Source organism: Marasmius oreades, chromosome 5 (assembly GCF_018924745.1).
Source record: "Marasmius oreades isolate 03SP1 chromosome 5, whole genome shotgun sequence".
Taxonomy (NCBI): domain Eukaryota; kingdom Fungi; phylum Basidiomycota; class Agaricomycetes; order Agaricales; family Marasmiaceae; genus Marasmius; species Marasmius oreades.
This window is the reverse complement of record NC_057327.1, coordinates 2,706,098-2,732,231: the sequence shown is the minus strand read 5'-3', so window position 1 is coordinate 2,732,231 and position 26,134 is coordinate 2,706,098. Positions and strand designations below refer to the sequence as shown.

General features: G+C 48.0%; 10 protein-coding genes across 11 annotated transcripts; 3 read left to right on the top strand and 7 right to left on the bottom strand.

Moving 5' to 3' along the window:
* Nucleotides 1-274: 274 nt before the first annotated feature.
* On the bottom strand, nucleotides 275-2,232 carry E1B28_009037 (uncharacterized protein). The gene is made up of 6 exons (XM_043153892.1): nucleotides 2,198-2,232; nucleotides 1,904-2,119; nucleotides 1,537-1,838; nucleotides 1,265-1,474; nucleotides 746-1,213; nucleotides 275-687 (listed from the first exon to the last, which is right to left on the bottom strand). Exons 2-6 carry the CDS (start codon nucleotides 2,031-2,033, stop codon nucleotides 631-633), a joined length of 1,167 nt encoding a protein of 388 aa, XP_043009177.1. The 5' UTR covers nucleotides 2,034-2,119; nucleotides 2,198-2,232; the 3' UTR covers nucleotides 275-630.
* A 61-nt stretch (nucleotides 2,233-2,293) lies between these two features.
* Nucleotides 2,294-3,439, top strand: PNO1 (pre-rRNA-processing protein pno1). The gene is made up of 5 exons (XM_043153891.1): nucleotides 2,294-2,773; nucleotides 2,824-2,907; nucleotides 2,958-3,057; nucleotides 3,114-3,192; nucleotides 3,251-3,439. Exons 1-5 carry the CDS (start codon nucleotides 2,339-2,341, stop codon nucleotides 3,390-3,392), a joined length of 840 nt encoding a protein of 279 aa, XP_043009176.1. The 5' UTR covers nucleotides 2,294-2,338; the 3' UTR covers nucleotides 3,393-3,439.
* A 43-nt stretch (nucleotides 3,440-3,482) lies between these two features.
* E1B28_009035 (uncharacterized protein) lies at nucleotides 3,483-5,549 on the bottom strand. Its single transcript, XM_043153890.1, has 3 exons — nucleotides 3,969-5,549; nucleotides 3,678-3,915; nucleotides 3,483-3,617 (listed from the first exon to the last, which is right to left on the bottom strand). Exons 1-3 carry the CDS (start codon nucleotides 5,512-5,514, stop codon nucleotides 3,614-3,616), a joined length of 1,788 nt encoding a protein of 595 aa, XP_043009175.1. The 5' UTR covers nucleotides 5,515-5,549; the 3' UTR covers nucleotides 3,483-3,613.
* A 394-nt stretch (nucleotides 5,550-5,943) lies between these two features.
* Nucleotides 5,944-8,352, top strand: E1B28_009034 (uncharacterized protein). Its single transcript, XM_043153889.1, has 12 exons — nucleotides 5,944-6,259; nucleotides 6,311-6,357; nucleotides 6,409-6,765; nucleotides 6,814-6,852; nucleotides 6,900-7,009; nucleotides 7,070-7,199; nucleotides 7,252-7,351; nucleotides 7,408-7,690; nucleotides 7,747-7,759; nucleotides 7,812-7,937; nucleotides 8,001-8,066; nucleotides 8,124-8,352. The coding sequence occupies exons 1-12, from the start codon at nucleotides 6,046-6,048 to the stop codon at nucleotides 8,238-8,240; spliced, it is 1,602 nt and encodes a 533-aa protein (XP_043009174.1). The 5' UTR covers nucleotides 5,944-6,045; the 3' UTR covers nucleotides 8,241-8,352.
* Nucleotides 8,353-9,781: 1,429 nt separating this feature from the next.
* E1B28_009033 (uncharacterized protein) lies at nucleotides 9,782-11,820 on the bottom strand (the record flags this gene model as incomplete). The annotated part of the gene is made up of 3 exons (XM_043153888.1): nucleotides 9,782-11,492; nucleotides 11,543-11,648; nucleotides 11,706-11,820. The coding sequence occupies 3 exons, from the start codon at nucleotides 11,818-11,820 to the stop codon at nucleotides 9,782-9,784; spliced, it is 1,932 nt and encodes a 643-aa protein (XP_043009173.1).
* Nucleotides 11,821-12,303: 483 nt separating this feature from the next.
* On the bottom strand, nucleotides 12,304-16,028 carry E1B28_009032 (uncharacterized protein; the record flags this gene model as incomplete). Its single annotated transcript, XM_043153887.1, has 7 exons — nucleotides 12,304-13,074; nucleotides 13,132-13,265; nucleotides 13,318-13,725; nucleotides 13,780-13,950; nucleotides 14,001-14,116; nucleotides 14,165-15,461; nucleotides 15,512-16,028. 7 exons carry the CDS (start codon nucleotides 16,026-16,028, stop codon nucleotides 12,304-12,306), a joined length of 3,414 nt encoding a protein of 1,137 aa, XP_043009172.1.
* A 154-nt stretch (nucleotides 16,029-16,182) lies between these two features.
* On the top strand, nucleotides 16,183-19,288 carry GUF1 (Translation factor guf1 mitochondrial). 2 transcript variants are annotated; one of them, XM_043153885.1, is made up of 21 exons: nucleotides 16,183-16,459; nucleotides 16,510-16,535; nucleotides 16,597-16,624; nucleotides 16,674-16,683; nucleotides 16,734-16,821; nucleotides 16,873-16,891; nucleotides 16,940-16,994; nucleotides 17,044-17,109; nucleotides 17,158-17,250; nucleotides 17,299-17,501; nucleotides 17,551-17,612; nucleotides 17,661-17,804; nucleotides 17,855-17,931; nucleotides 17,979-18,044; nucleotides 18,096-18,267; nucleotides 18,321-18,449; nucleotides 18,501-18,690; nucleotides 18,739-18,778; nucleotides 18,826-18,925; nucleotides 18,979-19,098; nucleotides 19,151-19,288. In XM_043153885.1, exons 1-21 carry the CDS (start codon nucleotides 16,302-16,304, stop codon nucleotides 19,267-19,269), a joined length of 1,965 nt encoding a protein of 654 aa, XP_043009170.1. In that variant the 5' UTR covers nucleotides 16,183-16,301; the 3' UTR covers nucleotides 19,270-19,288. The 2 variants fall into 2 exon arrangements, with proteins under 2 accessions (XP_043009170.1, XP_043009171.1); XM_043153886.1 differs by having other exon boundaries at nucleotides 16,597-16,683.
* A 68-nt stretch (nucleotides 19,289-19,356) lies between these two features.
* E1B28_009030 (uncharacterized protein) lies at nucleotides 19,357-20,738 on the bottom strand (the record flags this gene model as incomplete). Its single annotated transcript, XM_043153884.1, has 6 exons — nucleotides 19,357-19,429; nucleotides 19,487-19,882; nucleotides 19,941-20,045; nucleotides 20,097-20,418; nucleotides 20,473-20,618; nucleotides 20,668-20,738. 6 exons carry the CDS (start codon nucleotides 20,736-20,738, stop codon nucleotides 19,357-19,359), a joined length of 1,113 nt encoding a protein of 370 aa, XP_043009169.1.
* Nucleotides 20,739-20,900: 162 nt separating this feature from the next.
* E1B28_009029 (uncharacterized protein) lies at nucleotides 20,901-22,030 on the bottom strand (the record flags this gene model as incomplete). The annotated part of the gene is made up of 3 exons (XM_043153883.1): nucleotides 20,901-21,113; nucleotides 21,164-21,760; nucleotides 21,815-22,030. The coding sequence occupies 3 exons, from the start codon at nucleotides 22,028-22,030 to the stop codon at nucleotides 20,901-20,903; spliced, it is 1,026 nt and encodes a 341-aa protein (XP_043009168.1).
* Nucleotides 22,031-22,484: 454 nt separating this feature from the next.
* Nucleotides 22,485-23,352, bottom strand: E1B28_009028 (uncharacterized protein; the record flags this gene model as incomplete). Its single annotated transcript, XM_043153882.1, has 4 exons — nucleotides 22,485-22,598; nucleotides 22,652-22,788; nucleotides 22,842-22,881; nucleotides 22,933-23,352. 4 exons carry the CDS (start codon nucleotides 23,350-23,352, stop codon nucleotides 22,485-22,487), a joined length of 711 nt encoding a protein of 236 aa, XP_043009167.1.
* Nucleotides 23,353-26,134: the final 2,782 nt, after the last annotated feature.

Genomic DNA, 26,134 nt, shown 5'->3' with positions numbered 1-26,134 from the left:
CCCCTCCTCTTCCCCCCGTATTCCTTGATTCTTTCTTCAATCCATGTATGTATTCTAGATCATTCAGTAGAAAGAAATCAATCCTGTTCCAAAGTGCGCTGACGTTCCGAACTTGGCGGTGTATACAGTAGACAGAGGACAAAGCACCCTCTACGCTTGAACTTCATTAATGAGAGGTTCGAAGTGGCGGGTTGAGATCGAATGTGAATTCGAGGGAGTTGTGTAGCGACTTCTACAGATGGTTCGGACCAGCGCGGTGAGTACGACCGAAGGCATGATGCGCCAAAATCCGATGACTTGTGTGGGTTAGGTTGGCCGTCATGACCCTCCAGAATACAAACGAAAGACGGTAGATTGAACATGGCCACGCATTCGAAATGACGGGAGAGTAATAGATATGAGTTATGGAAGTAAGTTACGGGAGAAGAGATACCAGAAAGTAAGAGAAGCACCAAACTACGACGCTGATTGTCTTTATTTAGTTTAGCGTCAGAGCGATTATTCATCTGGGACAACAGGAGGAAAAAGCAGAAGACGGAATATGGTACAAGAAATTGATGGATTTGGCCTGGGAGTAGAAGGGGATAATGAGACGAGGGAGGAGTAGCGTCTGATTCGCAATGATCAAAGTTAAGACGAAGACGGCTGTTGTTGGCGCAGCTGTTTCTGCTTTTCTTGTTCTAGACGCTGAAGAGAACAGTCAGGCCAAGGATGAAGACGGTGATGCATCTGGAATGTTACATACGTGGTAGAGTAGTTGAACAGCCATTTGGATATTTGCGGGCGCACCCGTGATCACAACCAATCGTTCCCCTTCACCGCCAGCCCCGTTGCTACCTCCGCTTCCAGGTTCCATGATTTTGATATTACTCGCGCTCATATGCCTGATCTCGTTGATCTTGCTGCCACCTTTCCCAATGATGCACCCCACCAAATCATTAGGAATGTAAATCTGCTGTTGCTGTTGCTGCTGTTGCTGTTGCGCAGCTGGGGGAGGAAGAGGTGGCGGTGCATAAGGATTATGATGTGAGGACGAGTAGGAAGAAGAGTAGCCAGGAACATAAGATGATCCACCGACGGGACGACGACTGGAGGGGCGGTAGCTGGACCCTGAACTGGAGGGCATCCGCTCCTGAGCTTCAATGAGAATATTCCCAATATAGTACGTTGCGATGTGAATGGCATCCGCGACACCAGCTACACTCAAGACACGCTGACGATAGTCAATGAGAATAGAGCAGTACTAAGCGAGCTAGCAGCATACCTCTGTTGATCCGGGCAGCATACCTTCACTTGCATTCAATCTTGCTCCACTGGCTTCCTGGATTTCCTTGATCTTGCAACCTGCCTTGCCGATAACAGAGCCCATACGCGAGTTGGGTATCATAAATTTGATAGTTACTGCGCGGCTTCCTGGCACCGACGGTACATCGAACGGTTCGTCATTGATTCTGCGAACGATGAGGCCAAAAGCCTGAGAACACGACCCCAACTTCAGCTTTCGGGAAGCATTGAGGACTTGAGTGAATAACGAACCTTGGAAACGGCGTCTAGAGGGCCGCTGACATTCAGTATCCTCTCCGGATTACCAGGAATGCTCTCTGAGACCATGACCCTCGCACCACTCTTCTCTCGGATCTCGTTGACATGAGAACCGCCTTTGCCAATGATGATAGACGCATCCTGTGTGACAATTAGGCACCGCATATGAATATTGGCGGCTATAGGTGGAGGCGCAGAGGTCGACGATGAAGGTTCAGCTGACGTCGTCGCCGAGATTGCCTTGGTCGTGTCGTTGGAAAACTTGTTTTCGTCATGGTCCCTTGCGTTGGGCGAGCCTGAGGAAGAAGATGTTTTATTGGTGTCAGACATAATGTCTCACATCCAGTAAACAGCGAAGAACCTGGAGCTGAGGAAGCACTGTTCCTGCTGTTGTTATTGTCTTCTGGAAGACCTGTATTGGGTCTCTTGTGCTGTTTGTGGTTATCGCTATCAGAAGGAGAGCGGGACCGCTTTCTAGTCGAGTCAGCCATGCTAATTCTATTCAACTTTTTGGGTTTGGAGTGTAGGAGACTTGGGATTTATGATTGGAATTTGGGGCAAATATGGTTGGATGTGACTGTAGGATGGAGGGTACGGGGGTGAGGGGATGCGATTTGGATGCGAAAAAAGGACTATTCACAAAGAAAAGACTCACCAAAAACTTCACAGCAGTTGCGATGGTGGTAAGGGAGAAACCCGTGCTAAGCCCCGCCTGGGGACAAACACGCATCAATCTACATCAATCAAACGTTTCGCAGCTTATTTTTTTTTTCTGCCCGTCGTGTTGCCAAAAGATATGGTCGTCGCACACACACAACCCAGCACTTCCGGAGCTGCTCCCGGACACAAGAAAAGCAGACGAAAAACCTCAAAAAAATCGTCAAATGCAATTGCATCGAAGTTGGTGGACAGAGATGCAGATATGGATCTCAACGAGGGCTCGACTATCACAGACGTTATACCCGTGCAGGATGACAACATCGACGACGAAGTCGTTATGATTGACGCTGAATCGACTTCACTCCCTCAAGCATCCGCTGTTCTAACCCTTCCGCCCTTGGCCGATGGTGCGCAAAGTGGACCTCTGAAATCAGAAACAAGGCGGATACCGATACCCCCACATCGAATGACACCATTAAAAAAAGATTGGATTAATCTGTTCGGCCCATTAACTGAGATATTGGGTCTGCAAGTGCGGATGAATGTTCAGAGAAGATCCGTGGAAATACGAGTTGCGTAGCATCTTGCCCAGTTTCTTCTCATACTGATTCAACGGGGAAGACATCAAAGCACACCAAAGAAATAGGTTCACTACAGAAGGGCGCAGATTTTGTGAAAGCGTACGCTTTAGGGTTCGATGTTAACGTCCGTGAAGTTCCATCCTTTCCCAGTGCGCCGCTAAACCTACACTGCAGGATGCGATCGCTCTCCTCCGTTTAGACGACCTTTACCTCGATTCATTCGAGATCAAAGATGTGAAATCACTACAAGGCGACCACCTCTCGAGAGCTATCGGTGCTTTCAAGAACTCCATTCTTGTTCGATGCTCAGCTGACATTTTTTTAATCAAGGTCGAATTGCTGGCCAAGATGGTAAAACCAAATTCACGATCGAAAATGCAAGCAGAACACGGATTGTACTAGCTGATACGTGCGTCTTGATTGTTCTTGATTTTTTTGCTCTCTCATGTGTTCCATTTTCAATCCAGTAAAATCCACATAATGGGCTCATTTCAAAACATCAAAATCGCTCGCGATGCCATTGTATCACTGATTCTCGGTTCACCACCAGGGAAAGTGTACGCTGGCCTGCGAACGGTCAGTAGCCGTATGCGACATCGCGCATTATAATCCTTCTGTCTCTAGATATGTAACATTTCTTTGAATACATTCACCAGATGAAAATACAAAACAGTGTACATTGACGAGTCAGGTAAAAGAGTGTATTGGTATATATTAACCACGGGCATGGGGAAACACAAGAACCGCATGAACAAAACGACATAACAGAGTGGGGGAAAAAATTAGGAAAAATAATAGGGCGCCCGTGCCATGCGCATCTCGTCAATGTTTTAACTTCAAAGGGCCATAAATCGTACTGAAACTGCAGAGTTTTGCCAGGACAAGTTGACTCACTGTGCAATTGCCTCATCGACAGGAGGACTGTGACCTTCACCAATAATCACCTTCTTCCCTTCGCTAGGAATCCCATCGCACAAGAAAAACATCCACGCAGGCCCTGGGGGATAGACGTTTTCATTCGGAGGTGCAGTAATCGACCACAGCCCGTCCGCCGTTTGAATAATCTTTGCATAGACCATACGCGAATTCATATGAACAGCATGTGTAACAAATCCGAGATCCATGAAAACGCCTGTGCAGGAAAAAGGTTAGCTAGAAGTTGTGAACAAGAAATACAACACAGACCTCGACCTTGAGACTTGTCACCGCAGTTCTCGACACGTAAAGAGAAAGTCTTTCCAAATGGTATCGTCTCCACGTTCTTGTAATTCAGGATTTTAGGCCTTTGAGCACCCATATACGGCGGGTTCAGCCACTCGGCTCTATACTCCGTTCCATAAGCAACTTCGCTGCGATCCAGATTGGGGTTGCTACCAGCGATCATGATATTGCCTTGAGGTGTCAAACTGGCGACACTGTGATACAATCGGGGGATAGAGCTAGAGGGCAGTCCTTCCGAGGAAAAGCGAGACCCAGGGGGTAATAAAGGGTCGTAGAGAACAGGCTTGAGAACAGGATTTGCCGCATTCGAAGCTCCTACTTGGTCCTTGACGTTTCCATAGCCTGAAATTCCGGATCCAGCCCCGTTGATGATGACCACTTGTCCGGTGGGAAGGAAGACAGCATCAGGCATGAGTCTAGCTTGAGGCATTTGCTCAACCTCCCAACCTTTTTTTATTCCACCCTCGTCAAGAACCATTCGAACGCACTGTGAAGAAGCCGGGGTTTGCGAAGAAATCTCGTATGATGCTGTTTTGTCGTCAACGGTAGACCCACCGCAGAGAAGAATAGTTGGAGTATAGTTGTCTTCGTAAGAAAGGGGGAGTAGTAGACCTGTGCCAGCCATAGGATAAGTAACCCTGACGCCGTTAGGTAGCCGAGGAAGACGAATCTCAGTATTGCGTTTCCAGTCGTAAATGATTGCATCCTGGTTGGCAGCAATAAAGACCCGACCATCAGGGAGAGATGTAGCGATAGGGAAAAGATTAGCTCCGACAGTTTCCTGGAGGAAGGGTATATGAATGGGGTTTCCTTTAGAGCCATGAATAGACTTGGGAGGGTAATACTCGATGGTGGGATTGTTGACAGTCGCGTTATTAATCCATCCACCTTTGATCGATCCTCCGATAATCATAGCACTCCCATCGGAAATGCGAACTACGGAGTTGTACCATCGAGGACTCGCCATTCTGACACGTTCATGATTCTCATAGAAAGAGCATTCGCCGTCGACCGAGTCGCAAGGGTGATATAGGCGGACGGCTTGGAGGCCATTGACATCGCCAAAATCTGCTGCGCCAGTATGATCCTCTACAACAGGATTTCCTCCTACATTGATCAAAGTACCGTTTCCTAGGAAAGAACCACCAGCACAAAATGAGTTTGACTGCAAACGAACAGGTTTCACAGCATGTGTAAGGAGGTTATATTCCGACGCCCAAGCAGGATGACCGTCTATTGTAAGTGGGTTGTGTTCGACCTTGTCGATGATCAGAACTCGTTCTTGGGACACTACTACTAATTGCATAGCGTTGACCCCGGTGGAGCCTTTCTGAACAAGTGACCAGCTATGTTGAGAAACTTTTCGAGGAGCGATGGAACGAGAGTGCGATAGAGTATTAGTGCGGTGAGGGATCAGGATGAAAGCCTCGAAGGCAAGTATAGATGGGTGATTGTCTTGAGGCCAATGCACTAGCTTTATAGTATGGCGATCGGGATTTAAACCATCCATAGCGAAGATAAGTTGTCCAGAGAGTTCTTTATCAGAGTCCAACCAGTTGTCGATATAGGCGGTATGAGAGCCGTCAATCAGAACTTCGAAGACTCCGTGTCGCTGATCGCGCGTTCCATAGCATTCGATACGTTCTCCATAGAAGGCGAGTGACACGGCGGCGCCAGGCTCAAAAGTAGAGTGCTTCACATGTTTGACGTATTTGTAGCCTAGATGCTTGCGCCATTTTCCATGGTAGTGCACCAAGGGCGAGCTGGACTCGACACTTTTGGCACCAGGAGGAACGTAGTACGGAACAAAGGGAGTGGTCATTGTGAGTTCTTGGGGGGTGTGGCCATTCCAAGCAGATTCTTTTGCAAATACGGCTATTAAAAACGAGGCGAGAAGAAGGAAAAGAAACGAGTGAGCCTGTGCTGCTCGAGCAGTCATCGTGGTTAAAGTTAACACGCAAGGACCGCCGCGTGCACGTCACTCAATTGTTATTATTGCAGTATCGATTGTGAACGTTACGTTCATCGGCCACTCTCACCCATGACCGCACTAGAACAGTACAAAATCCAACGAGAGGAACTCATCAAGTTAGATCGTAGCTTACGCCGTGATCATCAAGTTACGAGTCTATCTGCAGCTGAAGCTGAAGCAGATCAGATCATCCGAAAGATTAGAGCTGCAGAAGCCACTTCAATATGGAGCCTCGACTATCCCTCGATTCCCCATCCCTTTCCTGGAATGGAGTTTTTGACAGGTACATCTCAAGCGTTAAAAATTTTCAGCACGCTAATACCGCGGCTCACAGGGCGGGAGATCATCGTGAAAACGAAATTGTTTGAGATATTGAGTAGGGTGCGACTATTCTTCTTGGACACGTAGTCCACGACTTCACGATATATGTAGATGCCCAAGGGTGCACTTCTTCATGCACACTTGGATGGAATGGTGAACGTGTCCATCCTTCTAAAACTTGCTCTGAAGTACCCGTCGATCCATGTTCGCGCGCCGAAATCCCTTACCACACAGAACATCGACGCCGTCGCGCCAGAGTTTCTCCCACTTCCGAAGAATGAATACCCCAAGAGTGCCCTTGGTCTTACAGAGACAAGCTATCAGCCCAACTCGTGGGTACCAATCCAAGTGGCTCGAGAGCAGTTTCATCCTGACCTAGGCGGACCGCAAGGGTTTGACCGCTGGGTGACTCGAGCGCTGACTATCAACCCAAGCGAGGCTTATGGAACGCATAACACCAGTGTGAAGGTAGGCAACCTTACCTGCCCAAATCTACCCCTCTCATGCCGCCTACAGATTTGGAAGAAGTTTGGGAGTACCTTCCTGGTTGGTGGGGTGAGTCCTGCGACTCGTTGTCCCTTTCTGCTGCTAATTTGAAAAAGAATTTGACGAGATATGCACCTATTCTTGAGGATTATATCAAAGAATTCTTCCATTCTTCCATTGAGGATGGCATATCATACGTTGAACCCCGAGTGAACTTCATGTCCAAGTGAGTACGTATTTACATACCGGCGATCTGTGTTTTTCTGAACTAGCATACGATGGTCAGGACCGTCATTATGGCCGACGGAACTCGCGTCCATCATCGGGAGTTGATGGTCATCTATGACCGCGTTATCAGAGAGGTCAAGGAAGAAATGAAACGCAGAGGCAGGGAAGGAGAGTTCATTGGGGCAAGAGTGCGTCTTTTTCTGATATCCTTTACGTATTTCTGAGGACTCCGTCTCGAAGATTATATACAGTACTGTGAGGTTCTGCGACAACAAAGAACTGGAGTGGTATCTACAGGATTGCATCGCACTCAAGAAGGAATTCCCTCATCTGATTGCTGGTGAGGCGCCTGCACTCATAAACACCCTTTTATGTAGCTCATTTTTTCTTCACTAGGTTTTGACCTTGTGGGCCATGAAGACGAACTTTATCCTCTGATTTACTACGCCGAAACCCTCCTACGCTTCCCTGCTATGCAGAAAGAAGCTGGAGTTGAGATACCATTCATCTTTCATGCCGGAGAGACATTGGGGGATGGGACAGTGGCGGATATGAACCTTTACGACGCAATCCTTATGGGGACGAAAAGAATCGGACATGGGTTCTCCCTCGTCAAACACCCTGAACTTCTAAAAATATGTAAAGAACGCGATATTGCAGTGGAAGTCTGTCCTATCTCGTACGTTTTTTCCCTGACCTGCCTGCTTGGTTAGACGCTCACAGGTAAATTCTCAGCAACGAAATTCTTGTCGGTTGTCGCATGTTCTATTCCTTTCATGTTACTGACCTCCTCGAAACAGAGACTTACGTCTTCAATGCTCACTCACCCCCTCCCCATCCTGCTCAACCATGGTATTCACGTTGCTCTATGTTCTGACGATCCGTCCGTCTTCGGTAACATGGGCCTGACATTCGATTATTTCCAAGTGCGCCCGCCTTCTCTTGGAAGCAAGGCAAAACTGGTCGACTAATACTGAATCGAAACTTAGGTGTTGGTGGCAAGTGAGCAGACAGGTCTCATCCAACTGGGGGAAATGGCAAAGGATAGTATCAAGGTCTGTTAATCATGGACTGTGGATTTTCCCAATCACGTACTGACCGCGAATGTGTAGTATTCTACACTCGAGGCTCACTTGAGAGAGGAGGCGTTAGGGCTATGGCAAAAACAATGGCACAAGTTCCTCGAATATGTTATCGCGGTAGGAAAGGAAGCTCTCCCTAGTAATTAGACAATTCGACTACTTTGTGTGGAAAGTCTAAGTTTAAAGGAACTACTTATACAACGTGTCGTCGAGTAAATCATACTTGAGACTCGATTCACAATACACAAGTATCAAACCCTAGTTCAATAACAGGTTCAGTAGCTTGGTTGGTTGTGAGAAGTTAAACGCGGACCGCATGGGGTGCTCCGATTCTAGTAGCAAACGAAAGTGAGATTGTTACCGGAACAGAACCAGATCTGTCCATCCAGCGTGTTGCACCTGCTAAACGTTCCTTCACCAGATTACAATATTGCTCCGATCCGACTCCTCTCTGTTTACATAGTAATGATCTGGGGCGGGAATAAATAGATGGATAGAACACCACAAACGGGGAGATTCTAGCGCAATTCAGTGTCAGGAGTGCATATGCCAGTGGTGGTGAGTAGTAACGGTGCATATTTCGTGCTGCGGATTGGATATGGATCCAAGCATCGTATAAGCTGGCAAACGTCTGAAGGGTGCCAAGAGAGCACGGAGCTCACTTATGTAGCTCTCAAGGGAATCTTGTTCGACCCTGACCTTGTACAAGAGCGTTTGCTCGAGGCTTGCTATTTGATCTTTGAGGGCATGGAGTTTTCTTTGGGGTTCATGAAGACAAGAAATGACCTCCTGGATTTCGTCCTTATCTGGTGCAAGATTTGTCCCAAACAGGTGAGCGAATTGTGAGCGGAACGGAGGGTCGGGTTTCATGAACGTGATTCCCGAGGACCAACATACAGTAACATTCACCACCATCTTCAGGACGTTTGGCGCCAAGTCCGACCATTTCCCATGCATAATCGCCTGGAAACAGCAGCGGCAGGGCGGCATTTATAATGGTTGATGCTTGGAGGGGATTGCTGAACGCCATAAACTGCCCCAGGAATTAATACCAAGGCAGGTAGTAGCTAGGGACAAACAGGAGCGAACATATCCAGGCGCTTGCATACAAAGGGAACCAGGAAGCCAGATATGAGAAGAGAACGAAGTTAACCTCAAAAGAGCGAAACAGCAGCAAGAAAGATGGAAATCGAACCGCTCGAGAAGCAAGTACTATGGAAGTCATGAAATCAAGAAAATTACAAGACAGTCCCAAGAGAGCCAAATACACGTACTTGAGAATGATCACACCGCTACCGTCTGACTTGGATGGAGTATGATGTGCTAATTTCTCTAAAGAGACCGTCTAGAGGTGTGAGCGCAGCACTGACTTTGTCGGCTTGGCAGCCTCTGCTCAGCTCACCTGTGTCAAGATGACAACGCCCCAAAATCTGCAAACTCTCCCGTAATTTGTTTCTATGGCTTGTATTCATTTGAGTCGGTCGTAAGTCTACAGTTGAGAATAAATAGGTGAGAATTGGGATAGAGAAAGATATGCTACATGTTCTACGACAAGAAACAGAAATATTAATTGCGAGTTATCGTAAATGGCAGTAATAAGGATAGTTATGGATACAAATGAGTCAAAAACATCAGTGAAAACACGGAAACAAGGATCGGAGTCAAAGAAAGATTGGTGTCAGGTCACCTCAAACCCTCAGAAACATCTCCACGGGGATAGGCTTCCTTTTCAATCTCTCACTTCCACTACTCGTCGTACTCGTGTTTGAACTCGAGGATGTGCTCGGTCTCCTTCGTACACGAGTGGGTTTTGGTGAGGTAGGAATCGGCGGTTTTGTAGTAGGTGATCCGACAGGCAAAAAAGCAGAGAACGACATCATCTCCTCAACATCCGAAAATGTAGGCGACTGCGGGGATCCAAAGGAGGATGCCGTCGTACTCGGGGATCGGGGAATCGGGGTGTTAGCGAACCGGATTGACTTCGCACTGGGCGAAAATGGTGTTGGGGGGGAGGCAGACATAAAAGCTGACGAGGAAGGACCAAGAACAACGACTCCTCGTTTGCCCTTGCGATGAGAGGTTCCTTCCTTTTTATTTATCGAACCTCGAAGATAATGCTTGAATTTGGACACAGTCGAAGGCGTCCTAGGGGATTGCAAATGATGGATCGAGGATAAAGTCGACGACGACCACCGGGATCGAAGGGCATGTACTGGCCGTTTTTCGTCTAATTCTGTGTGATCTCTAGATCCCTCGAATTGATCCTGCTTTACCAATAGTTGTTCTTCAGTTGGAGAAGCCATCCATTCATCGTCGCCATCTTCGTCAGCTTCAACATCGGAGGGAGAGCCGGGTAACGAGACTGGGAACTTCAGATCTGATTCCAAATCCATCTCAAACTGGAGCTCAAAGTCACCCAGCGAGGCACGAGAGGAAGAAGAAGAAGAAGAAGAGAATGCGCCGTAAGACGGGGAAACACCGTAGTAGCTCAAGAGGGACGTGTCGCCAACGTCATCCTCTTCAAGAGTGTCAAGAGGAACAACGCTCATTCTAGGAAAAGGTTTGGTTATCTTTAACGACGGTGGGCGAGGTCGCAAGGTTTGAGCTGGTGATGATGCGGGCGACGTAGCGGATTCTGGAGTGACGGCAATTGGTGGCGGTGGGGGCGAGCGCGTGGGTATTAAGAAGCTTCGTCTTCCCCAGGCTGGATCAAGTTGAGCAGATGGGAAGCAGGCTTTGCGTGTTGCTTCAAAACCGGTTGTTTCCTCGTCGAGAGGAATATTTGGTAATTTCGAGATTTCACACTGTGCTCGAAGCATGGATTCGGGTCGGGTGGAAGGGTGTTGGTTTTGTTGGGGCATCCGCGAACTTAAAGTGAGTAAGGAGCTGAGAGCGTTGGTATAGTAATCGTCGTCAGACTCTACATCTGATGTTGGCCTTGATGGCTCTTCGTCGTCTTCATCGTGCTCTGATAGAGGTGTGAGAGGCGGTATTATGATGAAAGGGTCATCCTGTGCCCTCGAGGTCAGCGGGTATATGGGCGATGCAAACGACATCATAGGACTGATGGGAGAGATTGGTTCATCAAATGTCTCTTCAGAGGACGTCGGGGAAAGCGGTGCGGAAAAAAAGTTCCCAAAAGTTAAATCAGTACTTTTCGAGATACTGAGAGGTGTGATGAACGCTAGTTTGGATTGGGCTTTCAAGAGAGGTGATGAGCTGGGCGACGTTTCGGGAGGCGTACGTGGTAAGCCGCTGGACGTTGAGCTTGGCGACGAAAGTGGCGAGAAGTTTGGGTTGGACGGCGTTGGAAGAGGAGGGTAGGGAAACTGTAAGGAAAGAGGAAGATAAAGATAGTCCTCTTCTCTTCTGATTGGTCTTGGTAACCGTATATCGGACCTTTGAGAATATGAATGCAAGCATAGTAGAGGATATCGAGCGAAACATACTTGACGATCCTAGTCCTCTTCTCACTTCTCTTGTCGCTCTGAACGATGTTCTTTCCCAACGTCGATGAGCTGGTTTTCCGACGTATTTGTCGGTGTTTCTTTAGAACTGACAAAAGAAACGGTCAATTTTGATAGGCCTGATAATCACTGAATTCAGACCCACATGAAGTAGTCATAGCCATGGTCATGTCGCAGGTCGTTATCAAGTACCCAAGGATTTCGTCGTGTAGTACGTTGGGTTCGTCCACGAAAAGAACGAGGGAATGAAGAACCACCATCAGCCTTTATTCTCCCATTAATGTATGCTTTCTCCTTCAATAGCCGTCAATAGGACAATAGAGGTCCATTGTCTTCCATCACCCATTGTTCCAAGCGCTTAAAGTGTATTCGAAGAAACAGCGGGTATCCAAGCGTCTCATCTCCTGCTTGTACTCCCCCGTTCTTGAGCCCGATATTGGACTTAGCAGGTCGTCGTGTCGGTGGAAAGCTTGGTGAAGTGAAGGGTCAGACAGGCAGTCACTGTCCAGTGTCGACAGGTAGGGTTGTTTGCAGGCGTTGAAGTACAAATATATTACATAATACACCTAACCACGTTATACAGGGTCTAAGTACATATCGAAATTACTTCGAAAGCAACGGCTGCAAACTATGTACTTACATAAAGAACTGGATAGTATGAGGAAGCATAAATAGATGCCCACAGGATGCCCAAACCGAATGGCCTGGCATTGAGTAGTACTGATCCAATCTGAATGCATAGTCTATACGTCAAACAAAACATCTACACTTCTAAACGCCGTGTTCCCTGGCCAAACCCTTATGGGAACTTCGCATTCGACCATTTCTGTCTTGACCTCCTCCCACTCAGCTTCGCCGTGACGTCCACATCCACTGAAATCGACTCCTATCCCAACACCTCCATAACGGTCAGCCTTTATCCCATCGTAGCAATGTTCTTCCCTATCATCGAACGACGATACGGATGACGAGTCCGTCTCCGATTGAGAATCATCTCCCAGGAGAAACGACGTCCAGGATCTGACGAATCCTTTGCCACTACCACTACCTGACGTGGGGGACTTCGGTTCTGGCAACTTCTGTAGAACCCCAGATCCGTGCGAGGGGACGACCCACCCACAACCCCATTCCCCACGTTCACCGTCCCGGACGAGATTTTTGATACAAACACCTTCTGTGCCTTTTCCCGCCGATTCTGAAGCAATAGCGACGAGAAGGCTGAGACGCACCTTCCACTCAAGACCTCCAGGTTTCATGGTACCTGTGGAGAAAGGGGAAACTGGTGGAGAACATTGGCCGTTAATGCGGGGGAGTGAAGGCGTCTCAGCAGACGAGGGGTCGATAAAGACTTGGAACGCTGGACTGGCGTCGCTTGGAATATCCAATGAGAATGTTGTCCGTAGTGACCCTAGTACAAAGCTGCAGTGGTGGGATGCGTGAATGCGTTTTGCGGGGTCTTGCGATGAGCAGAGGTAGGAAGGAAGAATTTCGCGGGTTTCAAGGTGTGCCGAGAGCTGTGAAGATCCATATAAGGTACGGGACATAACCATAAACAATATACAACAGTTCACCTTCAGTACTCTGGTTCTACTCTGCCTTTCGTTGAGCTCCACGACACCAAGCACTGTTTCGCCCAATCGAAAAGCAGATTTAGGAAACGTGAGAACCGCGACCTTGACGCCAGACTTGTTGACATCGTACGAAACTGTTATTGTGTCTCTCATAGGGTTCTATTTGCAAAGATGCGAGAAACATACCCTTTTTTTGCACACGAGTCAATATTTCCACAGCCTCTCCACATTTGACGGGCTTCAGCTCTCCGTCCCCCAGATCGACGCCATTTTCTCCACCAGCCAATACACCGCCCGAGAGTAACCTACGCGCATAATCTCTGACTCGATCTTCCCCGTCCGCTTCTTGAGTTCCAACTTTCTTGAGTCCCTTCCAATAGATGGTCTGAGTCTCTTTTTCCCCTTCAGCACCATTTGCAAAGTTCGCGCTCATCGCCGGGCCACTCTCTGTCTTTAACTTTTCAACTTTACCCTCATCTTCAGCGGTTGATTTGTTTGTGATCACAGCGCCCCCTTTCCTATGCCCCTTCACAGCAAGCTGTCGTTTCCGCTTCGCAACAGGCCAAAGAAGGTCATACGGCACAGCACGGCCCACTATCCAAGACCGTCATTCAAGCAAAGGATGAAAACAATTCGGCTTAGGCCCACCAGTAACATTATTATATATTCGTATAGGCACCTTCATGACCTTACTGACACTTCCACCGGAGCCAGTCCCTACATTTCGACATATCCCAACGAGAAGTTCGTACGAGAATTGGAGATGCTGTCCAAAACAGGTGGGCGGTAGATTCGAAGGAAGATTGAGTGTGTATCTGACTGCAAAATTGTAATTACATAGCTTTAGTCACCAGAATACAGGGACTTACAACTTTGACTCTCCCCAGGACCAAGTACACCATCTACAGTGAGCATCGCAGGTTGCACTTCATATGTGGGTAGAGGAGTCTCGGGGTCGATAGTTTGCTCCCGTGTTTCCCATGAACTGAACAATTGTCAATAGTGCCTCCACGAACAAGAGAAAGTCGCTCACCCTGGCGATGAAGGCGGGTCGTCAGAAGACGACCACCGAAACGCTCTTGAAAAGGATGGAAATGAAGTATGAGTTGGTGGAGGGCGAGCAGAGAGCCATCCAGAACTTGAGGATGACATCCCATTTGCAGAGGCTGCTCGATTTCTAGCAGGAACTATCGCTGGGTCTTCTTCGGGAAATTCCCCATAACTATCAGAGGTTGGCGTTGTTGATGCACCCCAAAGCCGAGTTGAGGAGGTTGTTGATTTGTGTTCAGGTCTGGCTGAAATCGTTCGCCGATGTTGTTGTCCGTGGCGAGGTACCGAGTGGATGGGTGTAGGGCCTTTAGGGACTTCGCTCATTTGAGGTGCTGAGGTCGAGGGGACTGGAGCATGGGATGGGCTCGGTGAGTCGAAACCGAGGCCTGTCAATACCAAGCCTGCTAGACTCGGCGATCGTCGATGCCTCTGTCCAACTGGTACGCCACCCAGTGAAGAAGGTCTTGCTAACGAGCCGCCAGAAAGGGAGGAGGAAATATCCATACTGCCGCCTCCGATTGCCAGTACGGACCCCCGAAGAAGGGTATACCTTAGTTCATCGAGTGAAGAGGAGGGAACCCGCGATGAAATGACGACACTTCCTTTGAGCTGTACATAGGAATATAAAATGGACTCATCATTCGTATTACGCGGCGCCTCAGGCTTTTTAGAAGAGTTCCAGCTCAATGGTGTGGGTCTCCCCCGATGGAGGCCGGGATTTGAGGGAAGTCCTAATCCAATCTCGTTGCTCGACCGCTCAGTACTGATACCGCGCATTACTTGCTCCGGGCGTTTTTGGGGCGGAGAAGGAGATTGGATAGCAATACTGGGTGAGGGCATTACTGGATTCGGTGTTCTAGGGGATGGAGGGTGGGGATAATCTGGATAGATTGCATATTGGGAGGATATAAAAGCTGAAGGGGATGACGGGGTAAACGGTGAGGAAGGACCCGGGCTGAGCTCCTCAATAGGATCGAGGGCGAGAGAGAAGGTCGAGTTTGACGCGGACGCTGAAGCTGAGGGAGTAGACGGAGAAGGAGGTATTGAAGGAGAGGGGGATACTGAATTTGTAGGTTTGGAGACGTTCGGCGTCGATGTACTGCCTATCTGAGCGGGAGCGGATACAGAGGTAGAAAGTGGGGACTTGAATGATGCAGAAGCCGTAGTAAACAGAGAAACTTGGCCGTCCAACACACTTTGTTTCCTCGCGTGTGGATGATTGGAGGATAGTGAGAGTGACTCGAACCGTGACAGTGGTGAAGGTATTGGAGATGAAGGAGCTTCGATATTTTTAAATAAATTTGTACAAAAGCTTCAAATATTGACTTACATTGAAGACCATTTTGCTCATGCCTGACTTGTGCTTGCCGTAGAACACCGGCACTGAGTTCAGCTTCGAGATCACCTTGACTTAGATTCAACGACAAACTTTTCGCGAGCAACCTCTTTCTCCGTTGTTCAATAAGGTCAGGCAATATATCCTTACCTCGCGGCAATGCGAGATCTTTCCCAACGTCCTTTCCAATAAGCTGTTTCCTCTGAATGTTATTTGACTTTCCACCTTCCTTATCTTTCCATTTATCTCTTCCAAATGTATGTGAGGTGGTGGGAGTCCTTGGTTGTCCGGCAGGTGAGGTGGGCGGACGTGCGATTGGTGCGGAACTGATACTATGAGCTGCTCGTTTGTGGCCAAGTCGAGATGGTCCCGGCGTTAGCGTTGAGGTCGAAGATCGAGTATTAGTGAACGTAATGATAACAGAGAACTGCTCTCCAGCAAAATAGGCAGTCTGGGAGGGTCTCACTTGAACCCGGATGGGTGCATCAACGTCGGTATCCAAAACCGACATGATGGTCGGGTGTTGACGTGGAGGTTGATCTTATCCAGTTTTCGAGGCGCAAATCCCAGGAGTAATGGTGGTTCTAGGAAATTGGACCGTGGGGAAGGTTGGTCGGTCGTTCGTGTTGTTGTCGCGGTCGTTGACGGTGATGAGTAAACCCGCGAGCTCTCACGAATTCCCACCAATTGCCTTTCCTCTCTACCACTACGAGCTAATTGGTATGTTCCCAATACACGTGTCTCGCTGAGAATTAGCTGGAGGTCTACCACGGGCTTCACTGCAATGCGCGTAGTGTGGCACATTACCCTCGCTCAGGTTCGGGCAGCTTCTGCAAGAGCAGGGTTGGGACTTTACCCAAGGCGCAGTTTTGGTCATTCACGCCTCAATAACGCGCAAAAAGCCTTCGTCAAGACAGAAGATTATCCTGTTGAAGTCATTAGGTACTGCAGCTTCTTACTTTCTCTAGAATTTGTACTTACAAGTAATTCAGAAATTTTTCTATCATTGCCCACATTGGTGAGGGTCGCGTTCTGCCTCCTTCGTGATTGGGAATCCGATTACTGATGTTCCAGGAAAGATCACGGGAAATCTACCCTTGCTGACAGGTATGAATATCTCAAACGTTTGTGATTCACAATACCGAAATGTTACTAGATTACTTGAAGTGCGTTGCCTTTAAAGTTCTCCAACATCAACGACTTACAACTTGTATAGCTCACTGGGACAATTGCAAAAAAGGTGTCTGGTAAAAATGAGCAAGTTCTCGATAAATTGAAAGTGGAAAGAGATCGTGGCATTACAGGTGCGATGTCCCACTCAGGTTATGCCGAACGATACGCTGATAACATTTAAGTCAAGGCTCAGACTGCAACGTATGTTTATTGTCATTCAGGAAGTAATGGACTCAACGTGCACAATAGCATGAAACACGAACACAATGGCAAACGACATTTGTTGAACCTCATAGATACACCAGTTCGTTTTATCACAATTGCTTCTCCCTTTGGCCTGAAATCTTCTGAAGGGACATGTCGATTTTGCTTGGGAGGTTAGTCGGTCACTCGCTGCTTGCCAGGGTGCACTGTTACTGGTAAGTTTGTGCTGAATTTTTCTCCTACATTTCTGAAACGGGTAACAGGTAGATGCCAGCCAAGGGGTCCAAGCGCAGTCAATATCCGTATTCCATATTGCTCGAGATCGTGGCCTTACTATCATCCCCGTGTTGAATAAGGTTGGAACTGAGTCTATTTAAGAGGGACATTTGCTCAGTCTTCCTTAGATCGATTTACCTGCTGCCCAACCAGAGTTGATCGCGGCACAGATGCAGTCTACATTTGGTATAAACCCCGATGACATTCTCCCTATCTCTGCAAAAACCGGTAAAGGAGTGGATGCAGTATTGCGTGCTGTGGTGGAACGTATTCCTTCTCCCCCATCCACTGACATCAAGTCACCTTTGAAGGCTTTTCTATTTGACTCCTTGTTAGTTTTTTTTTTCGTTCTCCAGGAGCAATCGTTCACTCCTAAACAGATACGACCGCTACAGAGGTGTTATATCTTTAATCAGTATACAACAGGGTATTCTAAGGAAGGGTGAGTCGCTGTCCGGGTTACTGTACCGCTCTCCTTACAGCCGTTCAGGCGACAAGATTCAATCATGCCATACACGGAAGCGATATGAGGTGACAGAGATAGGAATCATGCATCCTGAGGAGGTCCCTACCAACAGCCTGCACCCGGGACAAGTTGGATACATAGCTTGTAATATGAAAGAATCTTCCGAAGGTAAGCACCATCGTTACCACAGGGGTTAGTCATTCTCATAGCCTGTCCAGCTCACATCGGCGATACTTTACACCGCGTAGGAGACGCTGTCGAGCCGATGCCAGGTTTCAAGTCTTCAAAGGCCATGGTAAGCGCCAACGCCAGTGACCGGAAGTTCGGCTCTAATTGGGCTAGGTTTTTGCTGGCGTTTTCCCGGTCAATAGTAATGATTTCCCGAAATTAGAAGAATCTATCAAGAGGGTAGCTGCGACTTCTTCTCGCATTTATCCTATCAACTGACGCAGCCCCTAGCTCACTTTGACGGATCGAAGTGTCACTGTACAAGGAGAATCGTCTTCCGCTCTCGGTCAGGGTTCAAGATTGGGTTTCCTCGGAACTTTACACATGGACGTGTTCAGGCAGCGACTCGAAGATGAATATGACGCCAACATCATAATTACAGCACCAACAGTCCCTTACAAAGGTGAGTATACATCCCCCAAGATGACAGATCACTGCTTAACGCCAAGAGCCTAGTCATCTACAAGGATAACAAGGAAGCATACATCAGCAACCCGACAGAGTTTCCCGATGCGAGTGATCCCAGTTCTAAAGTCAAAGAGATACAAGAGCCTATAGTCAGGGCATCTATTATCGTTCCTGCAGGTACGGCTGGTTTCTAAGTATACTTACTGTGATCTAAGGCTGTTCGTGCAGAATACTTTGGAGAGATGATGGACTTGTGTTTCTCGCATAGAGCGGAGGAGCTTGACCATCGTTATTTAGACACAGGCTCGGACTCTTCCTCATCACGAATCATCCTCAAATGCGTGCTTCCCTTAAGCGAGATAGTCATGGACTTCTTTGACCAGCTCAAGAGTCGCAGCTCGGGTTTTGCTAGCTTCGAGTGAGGTCAACCAATTCGACCTCCTGATCATTGTTAACGAGAACTTAGTTACGAGGACGCTGGATATCAACGGAGTGATCTATCAAAGGTGAGTTCTCTGCCATACGTGTCGACACGCAACTCAAGTTTCTTGAGATGTCGTTTCTTCTCAACGGCAAACCAGTCGATGCGTTAGCATTGATTGTACACAAATCAGCACAGGAAAATGTAGGCCGTGCTTGGGTTAAGAAACTTCGTGCGTCCATCTTCATTGATTATTCGCAATCAAATTTAACGGTTCGACTTCAGACAAAGTGATACCCCGACAACTTTTCGAAGTTCCCATTCAAGCTGCGATTGGGAAGAAGGTAATCGCGCGCGAGACGTTGTCTGCGATGCGAGCAGATGTCACAGCAGGCTTGTATGGGGGTAAGCGACAACTTTCTTTCTTCCTACGGTCATTGATCGGTCTACCTTCCAGGACACTACGAGCGGAAGATGAAGCATCTAGAGAACCAAAAGGAGGGTAAGAAGAGGATGAAACGCATCGGAACCGTTGATCTACCTCAAGAGGCATTTTTTGATATCCTTAGAAAGTAGATATGACTCTTGCCCAAAGGTGTGCTTACTACGTTACAATTTGAATCTACATGGTTGGATAGAGTATCATTATGAATGCAACACTAATTACAGATCGATGTCCTCGTCATCATAGCTCTCTTTGATCAACCGATATATTGAAGATGGAGGATGATCGCCACTACGGAAGAATGGATGGTGAGCAGTGATCCGGATTGCAGTTAGGTTAGAAACGTACTCATTTGTGATATAGGCATCAACAAGCTCAGGGCGAACGTAGTCGTAGAATGGGTTTACTACGTCAACTTTGTCGACCAAACTGCCCTCATCGAAGCCAAGGACCGCGCTTGGATCCCCAAAGTCGAGAGCACCATGCTCGTGATAAAGATTCCACAGCGGCGTTATCTTGAATTGGCCTGCACAGACAACTACTGGCGTGCTGTAGGCACGCGCCGCTGTGACAGCCAATAGTGAACCAGAAGTCGCGAACATTCCCCCGTTGGCGAGGATGGCGTGTGCACCCAGGATGACCTTATTGACACGGGACATTAGAGCGTATATCGAGGAATCGGGAACAAGGAATGTCGATATTCCGGCTAATGCTAATGATTGTGCCATTTCTCGACCTCCGTACCTAGATTGGGAATTTTCTCAATCAATCAATTTCAGACTAATACAAGTCGACGACATACGAAGGCGCTGTTTCGGCGACGATAGCAGTGTAGTTTCGATGATGCGCTGCGGCTTTGAGAAAGAATTCCACTGTTTGAGACATCCCGAGAGTAAGTATAATCTCACTACAGCACGCCAATTAATACAAAAGTACGGGGCTGCAGAGAGGAACGGACTCAGAGTGTATGTGATCCTTCGCATTTTTGGAGATGTTGTCATAAACCGTCTCTAATTCGTCGAAGACATCTTGTATTGCTTCCATCAATACAGGCTTCAATCCCCTCGCAAACGAATCGGGATGGTCTGGATCATTTTCCCTTAGTGTTGGTTTTCCTTCGGATTTCATGGGTACGGGGTTATTTCTAGGCTGTCCTTGTCGGACGAACTTGGCTATTGAGAATTTCCCCGTTGAAGAGGATGCAGTGGTTTCTGTTGCAGTGTGATATTCTTCCCGGATATGATGTAAAACTTTTCGAACAGTGTTTCCAACAGAATGCTCTATGTCGTGTGATGTCAAGTCCTCGTGTGGCAGAGTACTGATATGAAATGAACCTTTTGGCTGTGCATCCACTAACCGGCGACCGACACTCCTTATAATTTCTACCAGCTGATCAATGTTTGAGAATCGCGCTTTCGACACGACCTGTCGTAGAACCAAGAGTGTCTCCAATGCCGTGGCTCGCGACCCAACCACCTGTCTATGAACCCCTTTCAAAGATTATCCATGAAAGAATATTTTAAACTCACTTCCTCCTCAGTCGTGAGGCCAGTCCTTCCACAAATCTTTGATTTGCTGCTGCTTGAGGGTCGGATGCCATTTTTGAGGTGAAGCAGAGAAGAGATCGTACCGATCGAGTCACAAATTATTTGTATTTCCCCTTTGGGTAATTGAAACGCGCGTTGAACACGTGACAAAGCCAATTACATAGGAGTGGGGATTATAGTACATTATCTCGAATAACGCTCGAGTGTTTTACGACTCAAATATTCTGTTCAAGGCACTTCTGGACGGGGCTCGAGCTGCGGGATTGATGGTATCCCGCTGCCAACCAGGTTTTCATCGAGCTCTCTTCCGTGTCGCCGGAGTTTGTAGCATTCACGGCCATTCTAGCGAATACCCCGTCAGTCCCACTGAGGGTAGCTCCTGCTTGCGTCAACATAGTCACGCAACCGAGATGATTCTGCCGGGCGGCCTGTTGAAGCAAGTCAGGTATCATTTTCCTAACAATGAACTGCGACATACATAATACAAAGGAGTGTGTCCGAGACTGTCCCGCAGGTGAACTAGAGCGCCCGAGTGCAGCAAGAAGTCCATGCAAATTGTGTATCCGTTGAGTGCGGCGATATGAAGTGGTGTTTTCCCCGAACCAGGCTCGAGGCAGTTCAATAATCCTCCCGCGACGTTGCTGGACCTTGGCGTCTCTGAAACATGAGTATCTTCGGGACGTCCTCCAGATTTGAGGCAGTACTTGAGAATTTCGATGTCATTCTTGGCAACGGCAAGGTGTATCAAGAACGGAAAAAGCACGGCCTCAGTCGAGGACGCTTCAGAAGCCGTCCAGGACCATGGAGCTGCGGCTTCCTTTGGAACACTCGCAACGTCCGATATCACGATGGAAGGAATGTTAGAGAACGACGGAATGGACTGAGACAGGCCAATAAATCGAGACAGTACGCCTTGAAGGTTTTCCAGGTTCTTTTCGATAGTCAATTGTGAAGGGGGCGCAGCACTCGACGGCCGGGTAAGTTCTCCTCTTAATGGTACACCCATCAGTTTCCGAACCTCGTCAACAGAGAATTCGGACTTGGAGAGTAGGTAAGCAAGCTTAACAAGAGCGCACTAATCCATTGATGTGAGAAGTCGTCGATACCACTACCGTCGCTGGGGACATACCTCTGGTGACATGTCACCTCCGGGAACGACCCCCGTCTGGAGTAACGTTCGACCTGTTTCGTAGGCATCAGAGACCGAGCCTCTAGTGCATTGAGTAATGGCTACAACAACAACTCCTCGCTGACATGCTTCCTTCAGAATATTCATCAAGTCGCCACGTTGTGGAGCGTTTCCTGACCCAAATGTTTCTAGGATGACACCCTGTATCGGAGGCATGAAGAACGCCCGGACAGTCGCTGCCGTGATACCGGGAAATAGCCTGAGAGATGCTGCAGCGGATAAGATGTGTATACGAGACTATAGTTCGTCTCATTCAACTCACCAACATGGGGACACATTTCTTCAGATTGGGTTTGACATCAGTTTTCAGCTACGAGGACACTACCAGATTTACCTTTGTGAGCCTTGAAGGGACGAAGGCTCGTCGGTCGAATAACATCGCTCCAATTAACAACAATATCAATTCCGACTGTAAAGTCATTAACATCCGTCTACACTCACTGACTTGATGCATTATCCCGTACCTTTAACCAGAGGAACGAAATTGGGACTTTCGAATGCGTCAAGATCATACGAAGACATCTTTGATACTCTGTTGCCTCGGAACAAAGTATGGTTAAAATAGAGAGAGCATTCTATGCAGTCGTCAACCCCAAAGGTTTCCGTACTGTCAGGAAGACGGACCTGGAATGATATAATGGCCAGCAATGGTCAGTGCCCCCATCAAGTTATCCGTGGCATCATTTCGCAGTTGTGAAAGGGGTATTTGGGCGCCGGTTACTACCTTGATGAGGATGACTCAAAACAAGGAGCGAGAGCCGTTTAAAATAGACTTACCACTGTTTTTCCGAGATCTTCAAGCAGAAAGCTCAAAGCGCTTGAGGAATAAGACATTGTGTCTGTGCCATGTAGAATGACAAAGGCATCAAACGTCGCGTAGTTGAGCTCTATCTCAGTTGCGATCCTAATCCAGTCTGGATATAACATCGGGTCAACGTACAAAAAAAAACGGACCAGGGGGACGCACCCTCCATCTGGACATTGCTGCTATCCAGGAGCGATTCCCACTGCAACCGTTGTGTAGTAGTAGGCTTTCGAGGCAGTGGCAGAGTTCACACCTCTAGGATAGCATAGCGAATACACCTACTACCGCTTGTACCGGGTACGGCACTGCGTGGTGTGACAAGACTGGGTATATTTGCTTCATGAACTCCAGGTGAAACCTCAATCGACGAGGGATGCTCTTGTTCAATAGGCGCTTTAACCTTACTAGGAGCTAAGGTCGAGGCGTGTCCAATGGGCTGTGAAGACCGAATTGGAAGGGTAGGTAAATGAATATCACCTACTAACGGGGAGTCGACCCCATTGCCTGAAGGGCTATTTCGGCCGCTTCCAGAACTCCATTCTCTGAAGCCCTGAACCGATCCAGAATGGGAGAAAAGAGAATTTTGCAAGGGATCATGGAATCTCGCCTGGCTTCGGAGAGTTTCCGTCAGGAAATATGGTTCAGGGACGTAGCCTTGCTGCCCAACAAGCATTCCTATGGTCCCTCCCGTATAGATAATGAGAACTCTTGATTCATTGATAATTTGTGAGACCATAACGAAAAGATGAGAGGGAACTGAATCGGCCGCCGAGTGAGTTTGACTGTTTATGGGACCTCGGTTGAGCTGATTAAAGATCAGCTCTCCGTTCGCGGTGATACTAACAGCCAATCTTGATGGCCACATGGCCGCTAAGATAAAAAGCTTCAGACTCCGTTGACTCTAGCTCTCATACACCACGTACTCTCATCATGGACGCTCTCAGAAATGTATTCGACAAAAAGAAAGCAGAGGTGTGTACTCATTTCTGTACTTCTGAGCCGATCTTCATTTATGTGTAGGGCTCAACAACGTTGGTCACATTCCTAACTGCCGGTTATCCAAAGTCAGAGGACACTGTGCCGTTGTTGCTCGCGATGCAAAATGGAGGGTCGGATATAATTGAGCTTGGTGTACCATTCTCAGACCCCATAGCCGATGGGCCAGCCATTCAAGAGAGCAACACAGTGCGTCCTTTAGTGATCGTGGTTTCTTACTGATGTACAAGGTCGTTCGAACTAGATCGCGTTGAAGAACGATATTGACTATCCCACAGTTCTGGGTCAACTCAAAGACGCTCGGAGCAAGGGTCTTACTGCACCGGTCATACTGATGGGTACGACTCCGCCACCACAGTGAATACGAGAGGCTGATACTGGTATTACTCTAGGGTACTACAATCCCATCTTAGCATACGGTGAAGATCGTGCGATTCAGGATGCTAAAGAGGCAGGTGCAAATGGGTTCATCATGGTCGATCTACCTCCAGAGGAAGCTCTTACGTTCAGAGACAAGTGTACCAAAGCAAAGTGAGTCCCGCCGATCGTTCTATGACTCGCCTGTTCTTACATCTTCGAATTCAGTTTATCATATGTTCCCCTCATCGCCCCTTCCACAACGCTTCACCGAATAAAATTCCTCGCATCTATTGCTGATACATTTATATATGTCGTTTCAAAGGTGAACCTCTCAGACGCATTTGATGAGTTCGACCCTGAAATCGTTTAGATGGGCACTACGGGTTCATCGGACGCCGTTGCAATGAACAAAGCACTCCCAGACATCATTGGACGCGTTAGAAAATATGCCACTGTTCCTGTCGCCGTCGGTTTTGGCATAGCCAATCGAAGTCATTTCGACTTCGTGGCTGACGCCGGTGCAGACGGTGTTGTCATTGGCAGTAGGCTAGTCACCATCATCAAAAATTCCCCCCAGGGCCAGCATATTCAGAATACGGAAAATTTTTGTGCAGAGATTTCACAGAAAGGTCAACCCGTGAAGAGCCGTTCTCCTCCACTACCGCACCTGACAACCCCTACCCTCAATGTTGCAAAGCAAGGTGTCCCGGTATCGAACTCCTCCTCAGAACCGATCACTCTGCCAGCTCGCTTCGGAGAATTTGGTGGCCAATATGTGCCGGAAGCACTCGTTGATTGTCTGGCCGAACTAGAAGAGGCACATAAATCTGCCATTGTTGATCCGGACTTTTGGAAAGAGTTCCGAAGTCATTTTTCTTATATCAACCGTCCCTCGGAGCTCTATCTTGCGGAGAATCTTACAAAAGAGGCGGGTGGTGCCAATATCTGGTTGAAACGTGAAGACTTGTGGGTACACTTCGTGCAAATCCTCAAGATGTATTTTCTTACCTTTTGACAGAAATCATACAGGGTCACATAAAATCAACAATGCCATTGGTCAGGTGTGTGAAGCGAGATTCAGTAATAAACTCCACTGACTTGACCTTAGATCCTGTTGGCTCGGAGAATTGGGAAAACTCGTATCATCGCCGAGACCGGCGCTGGCCAGCATGGTGTTGCGACGGCTACTGTCTGTGCTAAGTTTGGATTGGAATGCATCATATACATGGGTGCAGAAGACGTTCGAAGGCAAGCTCTCAATGTTTTCAGGATCGAAATGCTGGGAGGAAAGGTGTGTCGCCCATCCATTGAATATTGACTCGGGAGTGACGTTCTGTTTTAAGGTCATTCCGGTCTATTCAGGGTCACGTACGCTAAAGGACGCTGTCAACGAGGCAATGAGAGACTGGGTGACAAACCTTTCCACGACGCACTACCTCGTGGGTTCTGTAATTGGCCCACATCCATTCCCCACCATAGTGCGAGACTTCCAGAAAGTAATTGGAGAAGAAATTAAAACTCAGCTGAAAGAAAAGCGTGGAAAGCTTCCTGATGTTGTCGTAGCCTGTGTTGGAGGAGGTAGCAACGCGATTGGAACGTTCTACGATTTTATTCCTGACAAGAGTGTCCGACTCATCGGCGTAGAGGCGGGCGGTGAGGGTAAGCAACGTCTCAATCTGTTCCTGGTAGGGAATTGACAAGATCTTCAGGTACGGATGGTGACCGACACAGCGCTACGCTCTCTAAGGGTGCTCCTGGAGTGCTTCACGGGGTTCGGACCTATATTCTACAATCATCCGCTGGGCAAATCATCGAAACTCACTCCATCAGTGCGGGTCTTGACTACCCGGGTGTTGGGCCTGAACATGCTTGGTTGAAGGATTCTGGTAGGGCTGAGTATGTCGTCGCTACGGACGAAGAAGCTCTCAGAGGCTTCAGGAACCTTACACAGAAGGAGGGCATCATTCCAGGTAATCTTGACTTTGAATCCAGTCTCCTGTCATGTTACTGACGTTTACTCGCAGCCCTTGAATCATCTCATGCAATTTGGGAGGCAGTTCGAATTGCCAAAACGCTACCCAAAGACGCTGACCTTGTGG